Source organism: Buteo buteo, chromosome 22 (assembly GCF_964188355.1).
Source record: "Buteo buteo chromosome 22, bButBut1.hap1.1, whole genome shotgun sequence".
Classification (NCBI taxonomy): domain Eukaryota; kingdom Metazoa; phylum Chordata; class Aves; order Accipitriformes; family Accipitridae; genus Buteo; species Buteo buteo.
In genome coordinates, this window is record NC_134192.1 from 14,231,928 (window position 1) to 14,256,280 (window position 24,353).

Consider the following 24,353-nt stretch of genomic DNA (forward strand, 5'->3'; position numbering starts at 1 on the left):
TCATGGGTTATCAATTATAGAACAGTCTCCACTAGGTGGGTTTGGGGCACGACCAAGTCCTTAGAGGTTTAAGTGTTTGTGCTTATACTTCTTGGGCAGATACATTGGTAAAGCATCAAGATTTAGGGCTAGGCATTGTGGAGTAACCAATCCCAGTTTGTGTCTTAGCTTTTGTGGGGTTTAATTCATCGTGGATGCTAAGATCATCTTGAGGATGGCTTTAGCTCCATGTTAGGCTTAAGACAGCTCAGCTGCATTGCTCCAGGCACTAGAGCAGGAATTCCCCTGCAGGGACTGCAGAGGATGCCATGCTGGTCTGGCTAACTCTGGCAGACATTCACACTCTAAACTCATAGAGAAACATTTATACCACCAGCTGATCCATTCAGGTGTTGACAGCTGTTTATTTAAAACAAAGGCCACCATTGCAGGGGCTTACTAGTCAGTCACAGGCCCTTGTCCTGTGCTCATGCTGCTGGGCCAGCTGGGCCCCTCCTGGGGTCCAGCATGGGGGTCCTGGAAGAGCTCCAGGACCAAGGGGTTGACACAGGTGTTGTAGATGGTGATGCCTTCCCCTTGTGACAGCCCTTTGTCACTGTTGTCGTCCCACTCATCCTCCTCGGCCAAGGCGCTTGGCTCAGCCTCTGGCAGTTGCAGGACTGCCCCCTCTACCCCCTGCTTGCTGGGGGCATGGGCTACCAGCTGCTCCAGCATATCCTGCTTCCTTGTGGCATTCTTCAGGAGCTCTGGCTGCCACAGGTTGAAAAATGAGTTCACTCTTGTCATGGTTTAACCCCAGCCAGCAACTAAGCAGTACAGAGCCACTCGCTCACTCTCCCACAGTGGGACTGAGGGGAGAGTCAGAAAGGTAAAAGTGAGAAAGAAACTTGTGGGTTGAGATAAAGCCAGTTTAATAATTAAAAAGAATTTTTTAAAAAAAATTGTTAGTAAAAAACCAACAAAGGGAGAGGAAAATAAAACCCAAGAAAAACAAGCAATGCAAATTAAAACAATTGCTCACTATCAACTGACCAATGCCCAGGCATGCCGCAGGCAGCCACCGTGCCAACCTCCACCCACCAGCTTTATATGCTGAGCATAATAACATCCTATGGTCTGGAATATCCCTTTGGTCAGCTGTCCCAGCTGCATCCCCTCCCAATTTCTTGTGCACCCCAGCCTACTCACTGGTGGGGTGGGGTGAGAAGCAGAAAAGGCCTTGACTTTGTGTAAGCACTGCTCAGCAGTAACTAAAACTTGCCTGTATTATCAACGCTTTTTAGCACAAATGCAAAACATAGCCCCATACCAGCTACTATCAAAAAATTTAACTCTATCCCAGCCAAAACCAGTACATTTTCCACCCCTTATTCCATACCATTTATGTCATGCTCAGGTCCCACACCATCACAATCATCCTTGTTCACCACCATTACCCCCCTTCCCATCCTATGGTGTGTGTGTGTATATATATATACACACACACACAGAGATATCATTCCCTTAGTTCATTGACCACCACCCTGTAAAATGTCCATGAATGCCTATAAAATGTTCATTGCATTCATTTAGTCTATGGCTTTAGGGACCATCTGTTACGGTGGTGTCTCAGGACAGGAGAGGTGGTGTGTTGCGTGTTCCATTGGGCACTGAAACCAGGTCAAGTAAGGTCACTGATGCATTTGCACTGCTTCTTGTGAGGTTCATCCTTCATTGGTTCAGGTGGTTTCTGCATAGTGCTTCCTGTAACATGCAATTCAAATCATGGATTGTTACAATTTAAATGTATATCAATTGCAGTCTCCATTCCTGGTCCCTTTGGGCCAGGCTATAGGGTTTAATATTGCAATGAACTTCTACCCTTGCCCCTAGTCTGGCTACCAACAAGGGTTTCCTGCTATTAGTACCTTTGACACACAGCAGCCACAGCAGTGGTAACACAGCATCACGTAACACTGCCATCACACAACTCAAATCACAGGTTATTTTCACCCAGGATTAAAATCACCTTGAGGTACACATTGGACTTCCCTGTCTTTCCACATTACCTGCTAAGTGCACCCAGGTCCTTGAGCAAAACAATCCCACAAATGGGTTTGCCCATTCCCAAGGAAGGAGTAACCCAGACAGTTTTTCCCAGCCAGTTCCTTAGATGTATCACAGGGACTTTATCTCCTTCCAGTGTGCAGGGGTTTTGAGTGCACAGGGGTAGGTCAACTGGCAGATCCTCTAAAGTAGCCAAGTGACTTCTGCTAAATTCGTACTCCAGTGCTTGAATGTCCCAGCACCCATTGCTCTCAGTGTAGTTTTTAACAGTCAATTGTATTGTTCAATTTTCCCACAGGCTGGTGCATGATAGAGGATGTGATACACCCAGTCAGTGCCATGTTCCTTCGCCCAAGTCTTCCTGAGGTTGTTTTGAAAACGTCTGATTCAATTCTTTCAGAGGTGCTGCGTCACCAAAGAACTTGCTTTTCAAGGCCCAAGGTAGGATTCTGAGCAGTGGCATGGGTCACAGAGTATGTTTCCAATCATCCAGTAGTCACGTCCACCATTGTAAGTACATACTGCTTGCCATAGCAGGTTTGTGATAGTGTGACATAATCAGTCTGCCAGGCTTCCCCATATTGATATTTCAGCCATTATCCTCTATACCAAAAAGCCTTTAGTTGCTTAGCTTGTGTGACTAGGACACGTCTGACATTCATGGAGAACCTGTGCAATGGCATCACTAGTCAGGTCCACCCCTTGATCACGAGCCCATTTGTGTCATGGGCTCATCAAGCTATAAATAGCTCACTCTTATATTCCCAGTCCAGATATGTTATGGGTTTGTGTGGCACAGGTTGTTTTGGTAGCAGGGGAGGGGGCCACAGGGGTGGCTCCTGTGAGAAGCTGCTAGAAGCTCCCCCGGCTCCAAGTTGGACCCCCCTCTGGCCCAGGCCAAGACCATCAGTGACAGTGGTAGCACCTCTAGGAGAACATATTTCAGAAGGGGAACCTGCAGTGAGTTGGGGATTGGAATTTGAGAGGAACACCTCTGCAGATACCAAGGTCAGCAAAGAAGGAGGGGAGGAGGTGCGCCAGAGGAGGTTGATGCCCCTGCAGCCCGTGGTGAGAGAGCAGGCTGTCCCCCTGCAGCCCATGGAGGTGAGCAGGGGAGGGGAGGCCCCCAAAGATGGCCGTGACTCCATGGGAAAGCCCACCCTGGAGCAGTGTGTGACTGAAGATCAGTCTGCGGAAAGGACACATGCCAGGGAAGTTCAGGAAGAACTGCAACCTGCAGAAAGGACTCATATTGGAGAAGTTCATGAAGGACTGTCTCCCATGGGAGGGACCCCACACTGGACCAGGGAGAAGAGTGAGGAGTCCTTCTCCTGAGGAAGAAGGAGCAGCAGAGACAATATGTGGCAAGCTGACCCCAACCCCCATCCCCTGTTCCCCTGCACTGCCAGGGGGAGGAGGGAGGAGTAGGGGGAAGGCGTTCTAAGATTTGGGTTTACTTCTCATTATCCTTGTTTTGATTTGATTTGTAGTAAATTAAATTGATTTTGTTTCTTCCCCAAGTTCAGCCTTTTTGCCCATGACCATAAGCGGGGAGTGATCCCTCCCAGTCCTTATCTCGACCCACAAGCCTGCCTTTATATTTCTCCTCATCCCACTGTGGCCGGGGTAGGGGGACTGAGCAAGCAGCTGCATGGTGCTTTGTTACCAGTTGGGCTGAAACCATAACACACTTCAATTCTAGCAGCCTGGTCCACCAGCTCATTGTTTCGATGTTCTTCAGTGGCACAACTCTTGGGTATGCAAGCATCTACATGACAAACTTACTACCAGGTTCTCTACCCAAGCAGCAATATCTTGCCACAACTCAGTAGCCCCAATGGGTTTACCTCTGCGCTGCCAGTTGCTCTGCTTCCATTGCTGTAGCCACCTCCACAGAGCATTTGCCATCATCCATGAGTCATTATAGAAATTTTTCTCATTCAGCAATATCTAAAGCCAGCTGGATGGCTTTCACTTCTTCGAACTGACTTGATTCACCTTTTCCTTCAGCAGTTTCTGCAACTTGTTGTGTAGGACCCCACACAGCAGCTTTCCACCTCCAATGTCTTCCCACAATATGACAGGGCTTACTGCTTTTCATTTGCTGGTGATTTACTACACAGCAGGACCTCTTCAGTATGAGTCCCCTCCTCTGGCGACGCTCCACAGTTTCAGCCCTCTGGCCAGTCCATGATCACTTCCAAAATTCCTGGGCAGTTGGGGTTTCGCATTTGAGCCTGGTACAGTACCAGTGCAACCCACTTACTCAATGTAGCATCAGTTGCATGATGCATAGAGGGGACCCTCCCTTTGAACATCCAACTCCACACAGGCACTCAAGATGCCAAGAGGAAGTGTGCTTCAGTACTGACTATTTCTGAAGCAGCTCAAACTCCTTCATATGCTGCTAATATTTCTTTTTCAGCTAGTGTATAAAGGGAGTGAAAGACAGGGCAGGAGATGGGGAGCAGGGAGAGGTATTCTCAACAGCAAGCAGGGTGACTTGTTGTAGGTGAAACTCAAAACTAGCTAGGAGAAATCAGAAGTTTTCACATACTATACCTACACAGCCACAGTTAAATTGAAACAAAGAAGCCTGGTTCATTGTCATGGTTGGTATAAAATTGGCATTTATTGATTATTCAAAATTACTAATCCCCTGAGTAATTTGTTCACAGCAGACACAAACACTGTAACACACATTCAGGCATGTTCTACATGAAAGACTTAAGTCATCTGACTAGCCCTTCTCATTTCATGGTGGAAAGTGTTTGAATTCACTTTCCCCAACCTGACCTTTTGCATCTATTTTAGCTTCTATGAAATCTCAGTGGTAGAGGCACAACTGCAATCAGAATTTAATCAGAAAGAGCTTTGATCTCACTAAGGGCCAGAGGGCTTTGCAGAAACTCATGCTTTCTCTAAGAGATCTGAGGCATCATCTACCTACTACCCACTTTTAACAAAAACAGCCAAGGATCACTCAAGAAACTTTCCTTGGGAGAATACCTGAACCCATGTTGAAGCCTTCCTCAAGTCTGCCCCTTTTCCTGCCTGGAAGTCATCCAGACAGAATCAGAGGACTTTGACTCGTGGGCCTGGAATTTTCTTGCATCTGGCAATCCCAGACAGATGTACATCTAGCAGTTCTTCAGCACATATACAGAGTCTAGAGCCTATCAGCTACCCAGATGAAAGAGTAAATCTATTGCTCACTGGAGTCACTGAAGACCTTCTATGGGGCACTGTGTAAATACCATTCAGAAAATTCCAGACATAACAAGTCAGTCCCATGAAAGGCCTAGAACTGCATCTTTCCAGGCATAGGTAGTGTTTATCGTAAGTCTACGAAGGATAACCTGACTTGTGCATCACCATGGACTTCCTATCATTACTTCTTGCTCACTCTTGCCATTTTAGAAATGGTCTTAAGGTCTTCTTTATTAGAATTATTCAATGCTAAAATATTAAAATGATCTGGAATACTCCAAAACACATTCTTAGACTTATGTTAGACTCGTTTACTACTACATACAAAATTTAAGTGGGATCAAGAAAGGAAGAGTATTGAGATACTACAGGGAATCTTGAAGCCTAGTTTTTAAAGCAAAATCAGCACTGAGTTTCCGCATGACTTCTGCATGACTCAGCTCATGCTGCTCTCTTTTAGTAAGACCATAGTTTTCTTTCACGTACTTTGCAAAGGGCATTAGATGTGCCCTAGCAGGAGTGCCATCCTTCCGAGTGGGCTGACTCAGGACCAGCTGCCCGCCACAGAAAGCACACATGAAGTGCTCTGTGTCCAGAGACTTGGAATGACGTCCAATCCTGAAATGGAAGAATAAGTACTTTGATTTCACACATGTAGTAGACAGTACTTGTGGGAAAGGGCTCCTTTCATCTTCTGCCAGGCTACTTAGGTCAGATTTCTAAGCTAGCATTTTAAAACAGGAAACAGACTACATACTTCACACAGTGGAACAATCAAATCTGTATTACACATTTCTTTATGCTAGACCTTTTTCCACTGCCTTTTCAGCTTGGTTCCTTTCTCTGACTCTTTTAGTCTATTAGTATGAAGTGCTACAACATTTCAAAACACCTCCACAACCCATGTATCAACTACCCCTCAGAGTTTCTCCTCAAAGCCATCACCATCAAATCTTCTCAATGCTCTGTTGCATCTAAGCAACTAAGACATTGCATAATCATATTAAACACTTCAGGAAGATTCTTTGATATGTGAAATACTGTTTCCTTCCAGTGCTTCTGGAAGTAGCTCATATGATCTTGAGAAAAAAAATCCCATGCATGCTTTCTAAGCATGTATTTAGCCCCTAAAGTGAGGGGGGAATAATCATCTTCAAAAAAAAAAAAAAAAAATCACACCGTTGTCAGCCACTTTCCTGGGCTATGCAGAACTGAATTCCCAAAACTTCATGCTTTCCCACTGAGACTGAGGTCATTACATACAGAAGCCTGTGGTCAGCTATGATATTCCAGAAAAGGCAACACCTTCTATACCCATGAAAGGTAAGAAGTCTTTGAAATTACTATAGCAACTATTTATTCTGTTTGATCTCAGCAACATAAATAGCTCTTATTTCACAAGTGCATTAAGCAAGACAGAAGTCTGACAACCAATGTTGCAATCTATCAGTAGAGCTGTGTCCTAGCTTCAACCCTTCATATCACAGTGCTGCTCACATCTGTGTGGCTCCAGATATCTATTCTTCCTTTAATATATACACAAGCTGAAAGAGTCCATGAGATAGATCAACTAGAAAGCTGACTGTAGCTTTTGTAGAGTTTTAAACCAATAGATATCATTATATTGTTGGTCTCTACATTTTACTTAGCAGTACCATAACAAAGATACAAGATTAGTCAAAATGTTTAGTCTTAATTCAAAGTCATCAAGATACAAAACCCAGAAAGCTTCCTCTGATACTTTATTCTAATATCTAATTACTGTCACACATTTTGTGTCCAGTTTTTATCAGGACTTGTTCTGCTTTTGAATTCCAGTTACTACTAACTGACTTCTTTCGGCATCAGATAGTCCTCAGCATCTTTACAAGGATGAGCATATAAAAAAATAACTCAGTCCACCATGCCAAGTCTAGCACTCTTCTGTAGACTGTTTTTCCTTAGATCAAACCTAGACTGTTGTCATGGCACATTCAACAATGTTAGTTTATAAAATGTCTACAGATTTCAAAAGAACTTGGAATGCCTTATTTCTGCAACACATGCTAGTACTTTGCTTACATGCATTCTACAGGGTTGTACCAGATCCAGCCATTGATCCATCAGTGTAGGCCCACAAGTAGTACTCCTGATGTAGTACTTAGTTAAGACTGGAAGTACCACCCCCTACCAAAAAGCCTGTAATAAGATGAATGTTGATCATGAAATCAGAGGTAAGTGGTCAAAAAACATCACAAGTTCACTCAGTATTAACTACAGTAAGAAGTGAATCCAAATTTACATCATTTGAGCAATATTTGAAAAGTGAGAGCAGCCACATGGGTGTGACCTTTCCCTGCCATGTCCTTCAAAGCTGAGGCACATATTCTGATCATTTACTGCTTCCCAAAGACCTTCCATCACCACAAGTGGTCCTCAGATGACACTTCTGCCTGTCCTGACCTCTGAACTGGAAATGAAACTACCTGGAAACAAACATGTGGAATCACATAGCAAGGTTCTGTAGGCTCAGGAAATGTGAAGTGACAACTTGGAGAGTATCCCAACTGCTTCACAGTTTAAGAGACCCATGATTTCTAGAGACAGGAGACTGCCAAGTTAGAGACAAAGTTAATACATAGTCATATGCAAAATCAAAACATTACTCACGTAGATTTGCACAGAACACACTCATAGATGAATTTGTAATTAATCTCATAGCTGTGGCATCGTGTTACTACTGGCAGTTCCGGATGAATCACAGCTGATTTATTGGCATAGAATCTCCAGAATCGTCCATGTCCATCACGAACACCATTGATCAGCCAGGTGGCTGCATGGCAAGCCTCATGAACTAGCGTGTCTCGAAGACGATCTTGGGTAAAGCAAACGGACATTAAGATCAATCAGGTATGGAGAAGTACAAACTTTCATCCTTAGTCACTACGTCATGCCTTTGACACTCTGTCTTTATTAAGATGCAAGAGTTAATTTGGAAGTTGGAATTACCAATGTTTTGATAAGATAAAATGCCCCAAAACAAGGTTTTACTCGGTGCATTTCCAGTTTTGTGATTAGCCCCAATTCTGCATGCTAGTTACTTTCCTGCACACCTAATCTGTTTGGGTTTGTTTGTTTGGGTTGGGTTTTGGTTGGTTTTTTTTTTCTTAATGAGACCTGAAACACCTTTATTTCGACCAAGATTAATTGATTGCTTTTGTAACATTGGTATTTTTCATCCAGAAACAACTAGAGTGGAGCACTGAATTTTCTCCACAATTAGAACAGAATATTTCAGTTGGAAGAGACCTACAATGATCATCTAGTCCAACTGCCTGACCAAAAGTTAAAGCATGTTAAGGGCATTGTCCAAACGCCTCTTAAACACTGACAGCCTTGGGGCATCGACCTCTCCAGGAAGCCTGTTCCAGTGTTTGACCACCCTCTTGGTAAAGCAATGCTTCCCAACATCCAGTCTAAACCACCCCTGGCACAGCTTTGAACTGTTCCCACGTGTCTTATCACTGGATAGCAGGGAGAAGAGATCACCACCTCTCTTTCCACGTCCCCTCCTCAGGAAGCTGTAGAGAGCCATGAGGTTGCCCCTTAGCCTCCTTGTCTAGTAGACACGCCCAAAGTTCTTAGCTGCTCCTCATAGGACATGCCTTCCAGCCTGTTTTGGGGTTGTGTGGCAGGATTTTGGTAGTGGGGGAGGGGCTACATAGGTGGCTCCTGTAAGAAGCTGCTAGAAGCTTCCCTGGCTCCAAGTCAGACCCACCACTGGCCAAGTCAGACCCAATCAGCAACAGTGGTAGCACCTCTGGGATAATGTATTTAAGAAAGGAAATCTGCAGTGGAGAGGGGAGTGGAAGGTGAGAGAAACCCCTCCGCAGACAGCAACATCAGTGAAGAAGGAGGGGGAGGAGCTGCACCAGAGGAGGGGATGTCCCTGCAGCCTGTGGTGAGACGGCAGGCTGTCCCCCCTCAATCCATGGAGATGAGCAGATGCCCACCTGCAGCCCAGGGAGGACCCCATGCCAGAGCAGGGAGATGCTCCCCAAGTCGGCCATGACTCCATAAGAAAAGTGTGCACTGGAGCAGTCTGTGCCTGAAGGACTGCAGCCCATGCAAAGGACCCACACTGGAGTAGTTCATGTAGGACTGTCTCCCATGGGAGTGACCCCACGCTGGAGCAGAGGAAGAGTGAGGAGTCCTCCCCCTGAGAAAGAAGGAGCAGCAGAGACAACATGTGATGAACTGACCCCATTACCCATCCCCCTGTGCTGCTTGGGGGGAGGATGTAGAGAAAACCGGGAGTGGAGTTGAGCTAGGAAGGAGGGAGAGGTGGGAGGAAGGTGTTTTAAGATTTGGTTTTACTTCTCATTATCCTGCTCTGATTCAATTGGTAATAAATTAAATTGATTTGGTTTTTTTTCCCCCAAGTTGAGTCTGGTTTTTGCCCATAACCATAAACAGTTCCTCTCTGTCCTTTTTTTGACCCACAAGCTTTTCATTATATTTTCTCCTCCCCATCCCACTGGGGGGCAGGAGTGAGCAAGCAGCCTCATGGTGCTTTGTTGCCAGCTGGGCTTAAACCACAACACAGCCCTTTTACCAGCTTTGTTGCCCTCCTCTGGACACATTCAAGGACCTTCACATCCTTCTTAAATTGTGGAGTCCAGAACTGCACACAGTACTCAAGGTGAGGTTGCACCAGCGCTGAATACAGCAGGATAATCACCTCTTTTGACCAGCTGGTTACACTGTGTTTGATGCACCCCAGAATGTGGTTTGCCTTCTTGGCTGCCAGGGCACACTTCTGACTCCTACTGAGCCTGCTGCTGACCAGCACCCCCAGATCCCTTTCTGCAGGGCTGATCTCCAGCCACTACTCTCCCAATTTAGACTTGTGCCTGGTGTTACCCCATCCCAGGTGCAGAATCCAGCATTTGGACTTCTTAAATTTCATCCCATTAATCATTGCCCAATGCTCCAATCTATCTAAATTCCTCTGCAAGGCATCCTGTCCCTCAAGAGAGTCAACAGCACCTCCCAATTTGGTATCATCAGCAAACTTGCTAATAGAGGATTCAACTCCTGCATCCAGATAATTGATAAACATATTGAACAGGACTGGCCCTAGAATTGAACCCTGAGGAACACCACTGGTGACCAGTCACCAGCCAGATGTAGTCCCAATCACTACAACCCTTTGAGCTCTGCCCTTCATCCAGCACACCATGAACCTGCTCATCCCACAGTTGGACAACTTGTCCAGAAGGATGCTGTTAGGGACAGTACCAGAAGTCTGACTAAAATCCAGAAAAACTACATCCACCGCCTTCCCTTCATCCACTAGGTGGGTGACCTAATCATAGAAGGATATCAAACTAGTTAAACAGGACTTCCCCTTTGTGAACCCGTGTTGACTGTGCCTGATGATTGCACTATTCTTCAAATGCTTTTCAATAGTACCCAGTATGATCTTCATAATTCTTCCAAGAAGTGAGGTTTAGACTAACAGGTCTGCAGTTCCCTGGGTCTTCCCTCACGCCTTTCTTGTAAATTGGAATAACACTGACTAGCTTCCAGTCAGCAGGGACCTCCCCGGACTCCCAGGACCATTGGCAGGTCACCGACAGGGGTCCTGCCATAACATCCCCTAGCTTCTTTAGTACTCTGGGGTGAATCCCATCAGGCCCCATGGACTTGTGAACATTCAGCTGATACAGCTGGTCCCTGACAATTTCAGTGTCCACAAATGGAAAATCACTGTTCCCATGCTCATGGTCCCCTAACTCAGGGGACTGGGCAGCTCAGGGTCTGTCAGTTTTATTAAAGACCAAGGCAAAAAAAAAGCATTGAATGCCTCTGCTTTTTCTTCATCCCTATTAATCAGATGACCATCTTCAACAAGCATCAGTCCAATGTTTTCTTTAGGCCTTCTCTTGCTATTAACATATTTTAAAAAGCCCTTCTTGTTATCTGACACAACACTGGCCAGTTTCAACTCAACTGAGCTTTGGCCTTCCATGTCTTCTGCCTGCATACACAAACCACAGCTCTGTAATCTTCCTGCAAAGCCTAACCTCGCTTCCAGAGATCATACAATTTCTTTTTCCTCTTGAGCTCCACAAGAGGCTCCCTGTTCAGGCAACTGGTCTTCTGCCCCGCTTGCTTGACTGACAACACAGTGGGATTGCCTGTTCCTGTGCTTCTAAAAGATGCTTTTTAACAACTGACCAGCACTCATGGACTCCTAAGCCCTCAAAAGCTGATTCCCAGGGTACTCTTTTTGTATCTCTCAAATCAAATTTATAAGCTTACTTAAAAATATTCTATTAATTACAGAACTGGTTCTCCTACAGTAACTGCAACATTCATTTCCACAAATTGGGAGGGGATGAGGCAAAAATAACTGTTAACAGTACCCACCACATAATAGAACTTAATTTGGCAAGATCAGGCAACCTGTCTTTATTCCAGCTTTAAAATACTACTAACAAGGTGGCTAGCTATGATGGAAGAAGTCAGATTTTAGATTGCCATTATAGCACATATAGAGTTACAGTAATCTGGTCTTCAAATCAATAAGAAATATAAACAAAATACTGCAATTAGCATGAATACATCTCTGTTCTCACATTTTGTAAATTTGCCCAGCCTCTTAGAACGGTTGTGAGGACAAGTACTACCATTAATGGATTTATTTATTCAAGAAAACATGAAATTTCAAAGCAAGGTCCAGTTTCAGATCTCTTCAGCCTCAGATTCATGTTTTTATCTCTAGAACTTGCTTTCTCAAAGAAGAATCAACATATCTTTTCTTTTACCTACCTGCAGAGTCACAGACTTTCTCAGAAAGTTCTATGCGAGCGTAACGCTTTGCTTTAGGACCTTCTGTCTGCCCAGTTACACAATATCCTGCTGTTTTTCTCATTTTCTTATTCCAGATTATTACCATTTTCTCTGGCAACTGAAAAACAAAATAGAACATGTAATCTGCCCTCTCCTACCTCTCTTTTCTTCTGGCCTTCTGGCTTCCCCTTGTATCTGCTGCAAAGCCAGTACAGGATGTGTCTGTTAGTGCCCTTAATACTGTTGTCAGTTAAGATGCAAACCCACCCTCCATGGCTTCTTATTCCCATCATCAGTTTTTCTGTAACCAACACTGGGAGTTTCACAATGCAAGATGAGACAAAAAGTCCCTTAGTGCATTGTTAGCACCCACAGTAGTACATGATCAGAAGTTCTACAGCTTAATAATTTACAGATCAAATACCATCTGCTTTGGTTGTTCTGAACCTGCAACTTGCCATTTTAATTTGATGCACCTTCACACTGCAAAATGATGAATAATCACCCCTTGCTTATCTGTGCTGCTCCTGATTTTATAAGCCCTCAGCATATCCATCCTGGTTAGTTCTGTTCTTTTACTAACAGTTTTCTGTTATCTAAATTAGTTAATAAGCTTAAGTAACTGGTCCAACAGTAGTAAGTGCCAGCACAGGTATCTAGCTGAAGCACTGTGAAGTAGGATATTTTGCCTTCAGCAATAGTGAGCCTGTTCAGCTCAGCTTTATGTGAAATCATGACCTCTGCCTGCCCTTGGTCAGCTCAACAGTATTTTCTCAGCTGCACAGAAACATTTTCCTTCCTGAAAGAAATTCTACTGGAATTACTGAGGGCAGCATCCATCCTTTCAAGGATGTTTCTCACCAGAGGAGGGTCTCCAGTATCCCAGAAGATTAAAGGTTCAATTTCAGAGAACTGCTGTGTTGACCTTTACATTTGAAACGCAACTTACAGCTTTAGGCTCACCCAAAACTGTTATTCAAAGGATAAGCAGCTTTTTAATCTGTTCCAGAATGGCAGACATGAACATGCAACAGGAATGAATGAAGACTGCATGTAACATGACCAAGCATGAGGCAGTAGGCCCTAACAACAAAGGGAAGCGCTTTTATCCATCAGCTCCCTACTCCCCAACATATGCTCCCACCACTTGCCTTCTGTCAGCTGCTGGCAAGAAAGTTGTGCTACAACTAGCTATTAGGCTGTGGTAACACTGCAGAGTTCACTAGTACATGTTACTGCAGTAAAAGCTGAATGAGCAACAGTTGTAGGCAACCCTGAACTTCTTTCAGCAGCAGAAAGCCATAGCTGCCTTTGCTGGGGTCTACTACCACAGAGGCAACAGAAACAATCCCAGGCTGCTGAGTTGATGACCATGCAGGTACAAGAAGATACATGAAGATAAGTTATCAGTCACCTCTTCAAAGATGAAACTGTTCCAAGGCCCCTCATGTAGCACTTCCTTTCAAAGACTCTTGCACACCAGACTGCTTACTTAAGGATGGTACACCATTACAGCTGGGAAAGCAAGCCAAGCTGAAAACTGCTGCATCACAGTGGTGATAAACCCCTTTCAAAGAAACTGCTTGAACTAATTCAAATGTAAGCTATTGCTATAAAGCTTAACTTCTACTAACTGAAGAGGATAAAGAGCAATCACATCAGAAACTGAGGAGCAACATATTAACCAGTATTTTAGAATTGTAGTTTTTGTTTTGAAGCCAACCTTCTGCTCAAAGATGGTTCTATTATACAGACAGTAGAGCTTCTGCGCCAGCTCCTCTTTATTTTTCTTGAAATACTTCACATAGTGGGAAGCTGGATTTGAGAGATCTTGCAAGAAACAGCCAGGCACTGAGCACACACTGAGCCTGCAAGAAAAGCCATAAAGCAGTTTACTGAAGTACAGAGATATCACGCTGAAAAATAACAGCCATTTTATTGCCAATAAAGATCTCTGGGATGCTGCCACTGGCATAAACCTCTCCTGACTCTTTTCAATAGCTTGCCCTCACGAGGCCAGTGGGGCGCACATGTTTATACTGTCTTCTTCCCTCTTCAGGACCATGAAAGGGCAGAACTGTTGCAATAGTTCTGTATTTATTTCATTAATTCACAAAACTAGATTATGAGGACTCCTAAGTAGGAAAAGAGGGTGGCTCAGATCTTTGTGACACAGCGAGCCATAATTGTACCAAAACTTGATCAATATATGAACAGCCCTAACATGATCACCCACAATAAAGGTATATTTTCAGAAACATAGCCAAAGATGTTCTGGGAATCCTCAGGACTTCATTCAGGGAAAGTGGATATTCCACTAGAATTACTAACTCCACTACTGCAGCATTCTGACAAAGCATCAGCTCTGAAGACATCATTTAAAGGTTTTGCATTGGTATATACAATTATAAAATGACTAAAGGAAACATCACATGGCTAAAATGCAGAATAAAGGCAGCTATTAGAAATGAAAAAGACATTCTTCTGAAAAGCTTATGCTGCATCCACATATAGAAAAAGAAACACGAATTCTGCAAGTTATAAGGATACAGGTCAAAAATACCAAGACAAGCTTGTTAAAAGGCATGAATTACTAATAGAATTAGTTTTAATATATATTCAGAGGCAGGCAGCTGGATAGACAGAATCTACAGGGCCAGCACGTTAGAAGTATGCTGTGCAAGACAAGGAATAGCAAGAGAGCTAACATTTACAAAGAAGATTTGACATTTGTCAGATTTAGTTGTTGTCATCAACTCCTCTAAGTGAAGATTAGCTTATATTCTGCCTGTCATACCTGAGACAGAAAGCTTTGATTTCCAGCTACTTAACTATTAACAACTGCTGAATTGGTAGCAGAAGTTTCTAGGTACCAGAAAAAACAGAACATCACACTAGGCAAAATGCTTAGCATCTCTCTGTCCATCTATAATGGTCCTAGAACATAGTAAAGATGAAGAAACACTTACCTTTTCTCTGTCTTTTCTGATTGTGAGCAACTGACCAATTCATTCCTAGGAATACTTGCAGAAGCCTTTATCCTGAAAGGTGTTTCTTGAAGTGAAATGGAGTTTGGCCTTGGTGCCTTGACTCCCTCCCCTTTCAAGGGCTGGGCATCATCACAGGGTGGCTTGATGTTTTCTAGTTCAACAGAAAGAGTCACAGGATTACACACTGTCAAAGAACAGGGAGCACAGACATCAACAACCAGGTAACAGACAACAGTGAAAAAAGTCAAATATTCCACCTCAGCATACACACTCTTGCTGTGCATACTTGAATGCAAAGGCTTTTACAACCGATGGAAAGGTAATTTGCTGTTATATACCACAAAAAGTTACCATTCAATGAAGGAGTGGTAGACTCCAAACTTTCAAACATTCAGTTAGTAGGAAGCAGAGGGAAAAGAATTTGTGACCTCACTCAGGCATTTCTGTGACATTTCACTAATTCAAAATACGTCACCAGCACATTGGGAGCAGTAATGCAGAGACACCATCTGAACAACAACAACAAAAAAATCATTTTAACCTTCTGTCATGTACCATAAGTCACATTGTTTGTTTCAGAAGCAAGTTCTAATCAGATAGCTGCCTACTTCACCAGTCCACATCTGGACAGATAGCCAAGATGACTGGCCCTTACACCAGAAATCAAGGACTGCTTCAAGGCTTGCAGTTTCAGTAGACGTTCTCTCTGCTGGCTTTTCTATAACTGTTCCCCTATTTGGGCCACTCGTTGTGAGAGACTGAAAGAGCTAATGTCTCAAACATTGTGGTGGGGCAAGTTCTGCTTAAAGAGAAACCCTGCACAGCAAGGAACCAAGGTGAAAAGCCCATCAGCTCAGACATCAGCAACAGGAGGGGGAGGGCGTGCTGGAGGGTGCGCAGCTCCCTGTTCTGATACAAAGATCAAACAACGGCCCTGTCTGCAGGGAAGGAGAAGTTACTCCACAAACGACCCCCAAGCCCAAAGGCTCACAAACTGCTCATTAACCTGAGGAGTTCGGGTGCCAGCCCGAAGGAGGAGCAAGGATGATAAAAGGACACCAACTGAAGCCCACCAGGCAAGCAAGCCCACCGGGACTGGACCCCTCAGCTGACTGGACACCTCGGCTGACTGAACCAACACTGGACCCAGGACCGGTGAAATCTTTCTCTTCCTTTTTCTCTCTCTGTCTTCTTCTCTCTTCCCTTTTCCTTTTTCACAATCCCTACACCTCATCCATTTCAAGACATAAACTGTTGACCAAGTCTGAGACTAAGAGTGGATCCAGCTGCCCCTAGACCCTTCTCTGAGGAGGAGTCTGGAAAGCAAGGGGGTCTGCTCTGAACTTCGTGACTCAACAGGAGGGATCTCCTTATTCCCTGAATTGATGTATACGGTTACACGGTTTACAGAAGTAGGTTTATGCCAATTCCTGTTGTGAGAAACCCTGCCACCTACTACCACGCCTCCCCAGTTCAGTTTGCTTCTGTCATGAATAAAATCTTTAACTGATCGTTTGGTGTCATTTCACCTTAATTTAGCCCGAGGGAATTTCGAATTAAACACGACTCCCTGGTCTGTCCAGTCTGGGTCGTGACACTCATCTCCTTTCACTATTCAGCCATATACAGGGAAGCCAATGCAGCTGCCAGCTCACTTCTAGGATGTTTTATAGACCACACAGACATATTCCAATAAAAATTAAAAAAAAAAAAACAAAAAAAAAAAAACAAAAAAAAACCACCACCTTTTTCCCAGGGCATATTTCTATGCTGTCTGACATCCTCTTCCATAGGTGTCCTTGCCCTGAACTAGTCCTTGTTAGTGAGGAAGGCACTCTGTGTTTGCTTTTCTAGAAAGAGATTTGTTTTCACCTGCTTGTACTCAGCAATAGTCCTTTTCACCCTTTGCAATCTTTCAGTTGGAGCTCACTTCAGTTAGTCAGAGAAGGAACTACTGATTTACAAAATTCTCATTATAAACTGTATTTAAAATAAGTAAATTATAAATTCAAATACTAAACTAACAGCATCTAAACTGCTCAAAATTTCAGTCTTACCAAACAACAGCTTCACATTAACTATCATACATTTAAAAAAATTAAACATCATTCAAAATCACCAGTTAGATTTGTTTTCAGAACAATTTTAAAAACTAAAAATGCCTACAATTATAGGAATTATAAAAATAAGCAATAGTGAAAAACTTAAATCTTGATACCACACGACTAGTAGAATCACTTTTCAAAATGCTCAGAGGAATAATTTCTGATTGCATCAAATTCAATTCCAAGATGCTGGGTTGCACTTCTAAAGCATATGCCACACAATTGAAAAGAATTAGGCAATTAGCACTACCATTGCTGCCAATCAGTAGCTTGCAAGTTAGCCAAGAACAATTGCTTACCTATTGTGCTTGGCTGGTAGACAGTTTTACTTGTGCTTAAGATTGGTTTTCGAGGTATACTCCGTTTCCTTATCCGTTCTATTAATGATTCAAATTCGTCATCTGAGCTATCCGATTCTACCTCTGTACTTTGCCTCAGCGCCACAGTTGGCACTTTATTTTCTGTACTTTTTTCACAGTTTCTTTCTTTCCTTCTAACAAGCAAGTCTGGACTGCCTCTGGAAATTGACTTTTTCAGATTTTGTGGAGGTGGGAGTTTTATGCACCTCCGACTCTCTTTCAAGTCATTCACTCCCCCTTTTTGGTAGTCATGCCATGAACTTTCTACAAAGACAGAATCTTCAATGTCACTTGAAGCTTCTGGATACTGCAATTCTTGGCAGCAAGTGTTCTTCTTTCCAGAAGTCATCAACTTCTTCGGGGTCTGAAGATCCTTCTGTGCTGCAATTCAAAATAAACAGCTTAAAGTTTTGGCAATTTCATTTAGGACATCTGCCTTTGTCTTAACACAAAAAAAAAATCCCTTGAAAGACAGGAAAACACAAAGAATAGAAAGATATCTTTGCATTTTCTTTATTACACCCTGCTCATTTATCATCACACTAAATGGAAAGTCACTGAAAGATGTATAAAAAAACCCAAGCCTTAAACCCCATGTGTGTATACATCAGCCATCAGACCTAACAATCCTGAATAGGTAGCTAGCACTGGCATAATCTTCGTTCCCACTAACAAAAGCTACATGCACGTAAGAGTGAGGCTGAACATTTCACATTAAAGTTTTATAACACCAGCAAGTGAAGGGTTAAAAATGCTCAGCCTTAGCTGATCAGATCATAGCCTACAGCACAAAGCACACACTTGCCAACAAACGAGGCTTCTGACATCTCTGATTTGACCTATCAAGATCAAAGTATCATATCAGATCTATTGGTGACTTTTTATTTTAATGATGCTTCTGGTCCACTTTTAGAAAAGCATTTCCCCTCCAGAAAGCATCCCAATAGTTTTTTACAGTCTGCAGCTGGCATACATGTTTCAGGGTTGACATTCACACCAACTGCAAGAGATCCCACCCTTCTTGATCAGGGGTCAGAGCTTCTCCAGGTTCACATGAGATCACTGTTATCATCCCTCACCTACTAGAATTCTATCACCTGATTGCTGGCCCAGCAACCATGTAAAGAATTCCAGAGCCCTGTTCACTCCTAGGAAAGTCCAGTTTGCTCGTATCAATGAGAAGTGTACCAGACAGCTGTAGTCAGGATCTGAATGTTAGTAAACCAAGGCACTTTCCATCCCTTGGGGGAAAAGAGGAATCTTCTACTCAGACAAGCATTGAAGACCCTCAAGTCATGGTTTGCCAGAGCATCTTGTAGCCAGCATTCACAGGATTACACACAGGACCTTGGCTAAAGACGCTCCAAAATAAAGGACCCTATCTGTAGCTCTGCAACACCCATAGGCAAGACTGGCCTGATTGCCAATATCTGCATCAAATGAAAGGTATCTAGCTTAACAACAGTTACCTTCTTTCTTTACTCAGTGTCTTTTAGCCACAGAATGAGCTGGTACAGCCATAGGAACACTGCTTTGCGTATCCTAAGTCCTGTCTCCACAGTGATTATCCCATATTTGCAGCTCAGTCTAATCAGCCATGAGTTGCTACTCTCTTCACAGACCCAGAAACTAGCAGATAGCCCACAGTATCTGCAGACCTACAGCAATGCTTCAAAATGTACACTTGTCAGAACAGTATAACCATGCTTTCCTCTGTTACCCCAGAGAAAAAAGAAAAGCCTCTCCTCTGGTACCCTGCAAGGAAGAGACAAAGTGATCTTATGTTTAACAAGCTCCCTCAGAAATTTATGAGCTCAGCAACGAATGCTATCTTTCCACCCATTAAAATGCCTGCTTCATATTTGCTGTTGGACAATTATTTACCATTCTTTGTTGTGCTCTCTCTCACTTTAAAGTCCAAGAAGAAATCATCCAAGTCATCAATTAAGTCCTTCAAACTATAAAACAAGCAATTAATGTGAAAAAAGGTAGGCACAAGCAGGAAAACAGAAGAGTAAGTCTGCCTTACTAAAAAAGCAAACAAAAAAAAAGCCACCCAATATACCATTATGAGCTGCTTACTGCAAATGTTACCAAATATGTCCATTAACAGGAATGGCAAGAGCACGTACACCTCCAAACATCCCATTTTACATTTGACTTGAACATACAGATTGAGCACATAACAGTTCTTCTGTCTGCACTCACTCCTATACATGTATCTGCCTATGAATCACTAAAACTTTTGATCATTTTTCTGTATTCTGAATAGTAGATGCGATACAGAAAACTAATATATAAACATTGAAGAGTCATTAATTACAGCACCTACCTTGCATCCGCCTTTTTAGAAACAGATTTGGGAGTTTTCATTCTAGCTAAAACTGAAGCAATAAAATATTAATTAAGAACAAGGTTCTGTTTCTTTTGTTATGCCTTTTTTTAAGAGAAAAGTTTGCAACTAGTAAAAATTCAGTCTAAAGTCTTTAAAAAAAAAAACCACAAACATAAAAAAGCTTTACATGTAATTCCAACTCTTAATTCCTCAAAGCTGACAGCAACTTTCTAGCATTTCCTTCATTATTCAATCCTTGCCAAGCACAAAGCCAGATAAGAGCCATTATGTATCTTGCAGTATTCAGTATAGCCTCTTCATATATGTGGATCATCGGAGGTGGAATTGAATGAGTTTAACAGTATTTTCCCCAAGCATTTCAATGACTGCAGGTAGTAGCTTTCCTACTGCAAAGAGTCGTCCACATGCTTATTCCACTAAGTGACTCCAAAAAAGCATTCAAACGAAATGGTAACAGTAATAACCCACTGCAGAACAGCAATTCAATACTACTACTCAGAAATAAACACATTTTAAATCACTCCAGGAATATTGTGGTGACTGCTAAACATGAAACATGGTTCAGGTAGCGGTACTGCACATGCTTCAAGTAGTGACTCTTGAGAGATTATCAGAAACGCCATCAAAATTTCACACACCATCATTATGAGAGATTCAGGAAAGTTGAAGGGGAACAAATTTAATTAAAACATAAATCGGGGAGAAGGGAACACTTCTTCAGAACACAATGGGTCAAAATAGCAGTTAAGGAACGTTCTCACAATCTGAAGATGCATACATGACTTCAATGGTATTATAAACTTTTGCACTATGCCATAAGCCCAAAACCAGAAGATAGGTTTGTTGATATGGCCGATTGGTAGATTCTGGTACCAGGAAGAGCAGCTGAGCTCCACCCAAATAGTACCCTGAAAGCACACTGTAAGTTAAAAGGCATAGGATGGGACTGGGTGTTGTCCTCTTTGAGGAAGAGCACAAGTGGGGGAGGGGGAATTCAAGACCTTGAAACTCAAAAAGTACTTGGAGCAATAAATTATTCTCAGTTTTAGCACCCAGTAGTCTTCACCACTACCGTCATTACAAAAGAAGCAATCACAGCATCTGCTGCCTTCCAAGCCACCACATCAAGGTGGGTCATTGAAGCACAAATGGCCAGCAGCCAGCTTTCCTAGATGTTCATAACCACAGTGTTCCTAGACCATGAAGCAGGACCAAACTAATAAGATGGCCAGCTGGTCACAGAAAACCAAATACTTACAGAAAAATATGACTTGCTACTTAATAAATCAATTCTCTTTAGTTTCTTGTCTCTTAGCACATATTTTCATTTCACTCTTTCCTACAAATGTCACTATAATGATGGTATGGCAATAGAATAGCTTTGCAAATATTCTGCTCCAAGCCCCAACTACCAGCTACCCAACTCGCAGCTACCTTCCGTGCCAGAGCTGACACATGACTTCAGCCTCAACAGCCTCCTGGATGGAGGAGACAAAAATAAAAAAAGAGTAGAAAAAAAGAGCAGACTATCAAATATGTAAGTTTAAAAAATTACAGGAAAGTGAGCAGTGACCTAATGAATGGACAGTATTGAAACATTTATCAGATTTAAAAGCCCAGTAGTAGTGCAGGAACTATACACAGCTCATTTTAATTCAACTGGACGCAAGTAGTAAGGCTTGACAATGCTTAAGATCATTCACATGGCACTGAGCTGGAGCACAGCATGAACTCTGAAGTAACGAGAAATCTGCTTTAAAAGCAGCTGGACTAACACGAGAGTGTTATGCAAAAGGCAAAATAAACAGATATGACTTGTTGCCTTACCATTTCTACCATCTCTTTTCAAATGTTGAATACATAGTGAGGAACATGTTGCAAGATATACAAACCATTAAATTACTTACCACTCTGAAACTCACTTGAGATGTGGTAGAGCCATGATTAGTCCACCTAAGGAACAAGCTAAATAGAACTCTTGCAACAGGAAAAAACCCAGCGTGTGCTCAACTACCCTAGCACAAAATGATAGTCATAATGGCTATTACCAAGAAGAAAAACACAACTATCAGGTACAGGCTAAACAAAGATAGGAAATTATGCACAGCAGACGCCACCACGTAAAATTTAGTATTCAATTCCATCTTACCAAGACCTCGAGCCACTATGAAAAGCCAAAAACATCCCTCCGACTGGTTAAGATTAACGCAGCAAAAGCCATGACACATAAGAGAGAATTCTGAGTAGTTTAGACATGTGTTTGGAACTGTAACTGCTTAGAGAAAATATTTATTCAAAGACTCTCCATAGACTAAGAAGGAAGCAAGTGAGTAACATGGGACAGAACTGAGACAACAAGAAAAAGTAATGCCAGGCAAAAAGCATCCAAAATTGAGACATGAGATTCAAGAACACTCACTGTGGCAAGGAGAAAATGTACTTTGCAGCAGGAGCAATGAAAGAAAATAATGCATAAAAACTATTTCATTATAACTAGATAGAAATGTGTCCTTTTCATACTCCTTCAGAAAACAAAATAACATGTGCTATTACTTACACATTTCAAATTCTTCATCGCTGCTGGAAGAGAAGTACAGGGCATGGCTGCAAAAAATGAAATACAGAATAGTATCAAGAACATTAGGTCAACAGCAAGTAGATCTGCATCTCCACTGGTCTGAAATGCCTGTGAACACTGAGAACCAAATGTATACTGAAAAAACCCTGAACATCTCAAATAGGCTAAGCTGTTTTAAATTATTTAAAATAGAAATATTAGAACTTGTATACTAAAATTTTTAACAACCATGTATGTTCAATGTTCAAGTAGCAACCAATTGCTGACAAAATCTGAAAGACTGAACTGTTTGGAGACACACAGGCTTAGGACATTACATTGGTTTAAGTTCAAGTTGGGTATCAGAAGTCAGAAGGGATAGAAAGCTTGTTTCTCATCTTACAAGTGGTATATGATCAGGTAGAGAACGCTGTGTTGTATTAAGTCTAAAATCTCAAAACATGCAGCAATGAGAAACAAACTGCTTTTGTATAAAATGCACTTTAAATACGGTTGCCGTAAATATTCAGCAAACCGCAGTAGCTTTCATAAAGCTATTTTAAGATGCAAAATGGATGCATTACTACTTGGACTGCAATTCTTACACAAACGTAGAGACAACCCATAATACTCTTACCAAATTATTTATTCCATTTTCTGGCAAAACCCAAACATTAACATCTTGAAAAATACACTATGCAATTGCTTAAAAATATGCGGACAGCTTCTTTTAATTACATTAAAGTTACTCAACCCTTAAAGGCTATAATTCTGAAACATGCTAATACCTACCAATTATCGTAAAACAATCGAGCGCATAATCCAAAACTATATTTAGATATGATCAACAACAATAACGGAGGACGCGTGAGGTGGGGCTGCTGCCCCACCGACCACCACCTCACCCACCTGCCGCCCCGTCGACCCTGGCTCCCCACGGCCACTCGCCCCGGACCGCCTCCGCCTGAAGCCAAACCGCAGCCAGAGCCGCCATCGCACGAGTCTGAAGGCCCGCCGCCGGGACGTCCTCCGGCCACGCTCCCCGCCTGTTCCAGGCATTGACCGGGGCCGGCGGCGGCGGGGGCGGCGGGGCGCTCCCCGCGGCCCTCACCGCCCTGGGGGGCCTGCGGGCATCTCTGCTGCGGCGGCGCCCCGTCCCGTGCCTCCTCGAGCTGCAAGCGAAAGAGAGCATGAGCGGCCGGCTGGGGCGGTGGTGGCGGGTGGGGGCAGAAGGCGGCTGGTGGCCCCCGACGCACCGCTGCCCGCTCCATCCCGCTTCAAACCGCCCGCGCCCCACGGCAGCGCTTCCGGGGCACCGGGCCAGCCCGCATGCGCGCCGCCCCGCGCCTGCGCACAACGCACAGATGGCCGGGCGGGACCGGCCCGCGCAGTCCCCCGTCGGTTGGCCGCTGTGGCGCCGGGAATCGGCACCGGCTCCAGCTGAACTGAGGATTCGGCCACCGCCACACACAGACGCAGCTCGTAAAAAGGCTGTTACCGCCCCTCGTGACACCAGACAGCTGTTGCTAACAGGAGAGGGTGTGAGAGTAACTACAGGCAGGCTTCCTCCCCGGGGCATGCAGGCAGCGATGGCACCCCACCGAGAAGGGGTGCTCAACAGGCAGGGTACACCCAGCGCCAGCACGGACCGACTGTCTTAGGTGCACCGACACCTGGCAGAAAGTGGAGTCTCAAGCTAAGCACAACCAAGAGACATACTGACCTGCTGCACCCCTAGCACCATTAGCAAGGTTGACACTCATTTCAAATTGCAGTCCTTGACCCACCACAGACATTTAGGAGTAGGGGAATGCTATTGTTGCTTATTCAAAACAAAAGTATTAACTGACACACAGGCGATGTCTTTCAAGGTACTATAGAGTGTGACCTGAG

At 43.4% G+C, this 24,353-nt stretch overlaps 1 protein-coding gene across 1 annotated transcript; it reads right to left on the reverse strand.

Annotated features, from left to right (window-relative positions):
* Positions 1 to 926: 926 nt before the first annotated feature.
* On the reverse strand, positions 927 to 23,736 carry GCNA (germ cell nuclear acidic peptidase). Its single transcript, XM_075053986.1, has 12 exons — positions 23,717 to 23,736; positions 23,370 to 23,632; positions 22,461 to 22,507; positions 19,880 to 19,931; positions 19,432 to 19,505; positions 17,488 to 17,928; positions 15,063 to 15,234; positions 13,817 to 13,961; positions 12,073 to 12,211; positions 7,906 to 8,110; positions 5,743 to 5,874; positions 927 to 1,743 (listed from the first exon to the last, which is right to left on the reverse strand). The coding sequence occupies exons 1-12, from the start codon at positions 23,729 to 23,731 to the stop codon at positions 1,719 to 1,721; spliced, it is 1,710 nt and encodes a 569-aa protein (XP_074910087.1). The 5' UTR covers positions 23,732 to 23,736; the 3' UTR covers positions 927 to 1,718.
* Between the last annotated feature and the right edge of the window lie 617 nt (positions 23,737 to 24,353).

Coding starts and splice junctions, on each gene's coding strand:
- GCNA (XM_075053986.1), bottom strand. Junction 15,235..17,487: donor CTACCAGCCAAGCACAATAG/GTAAGCAATTGT, acceptor CTGTTGAACTAG/AAAACATCAAGCCACCCTGT. Junction 13,962..15,062: donor TCAGAAAAGACAGAGAAAAG/GTAAGTGTTTCT, acceptor CTTTTCTTGCAG/GCTCAGTGTGTGCTCAGTGC.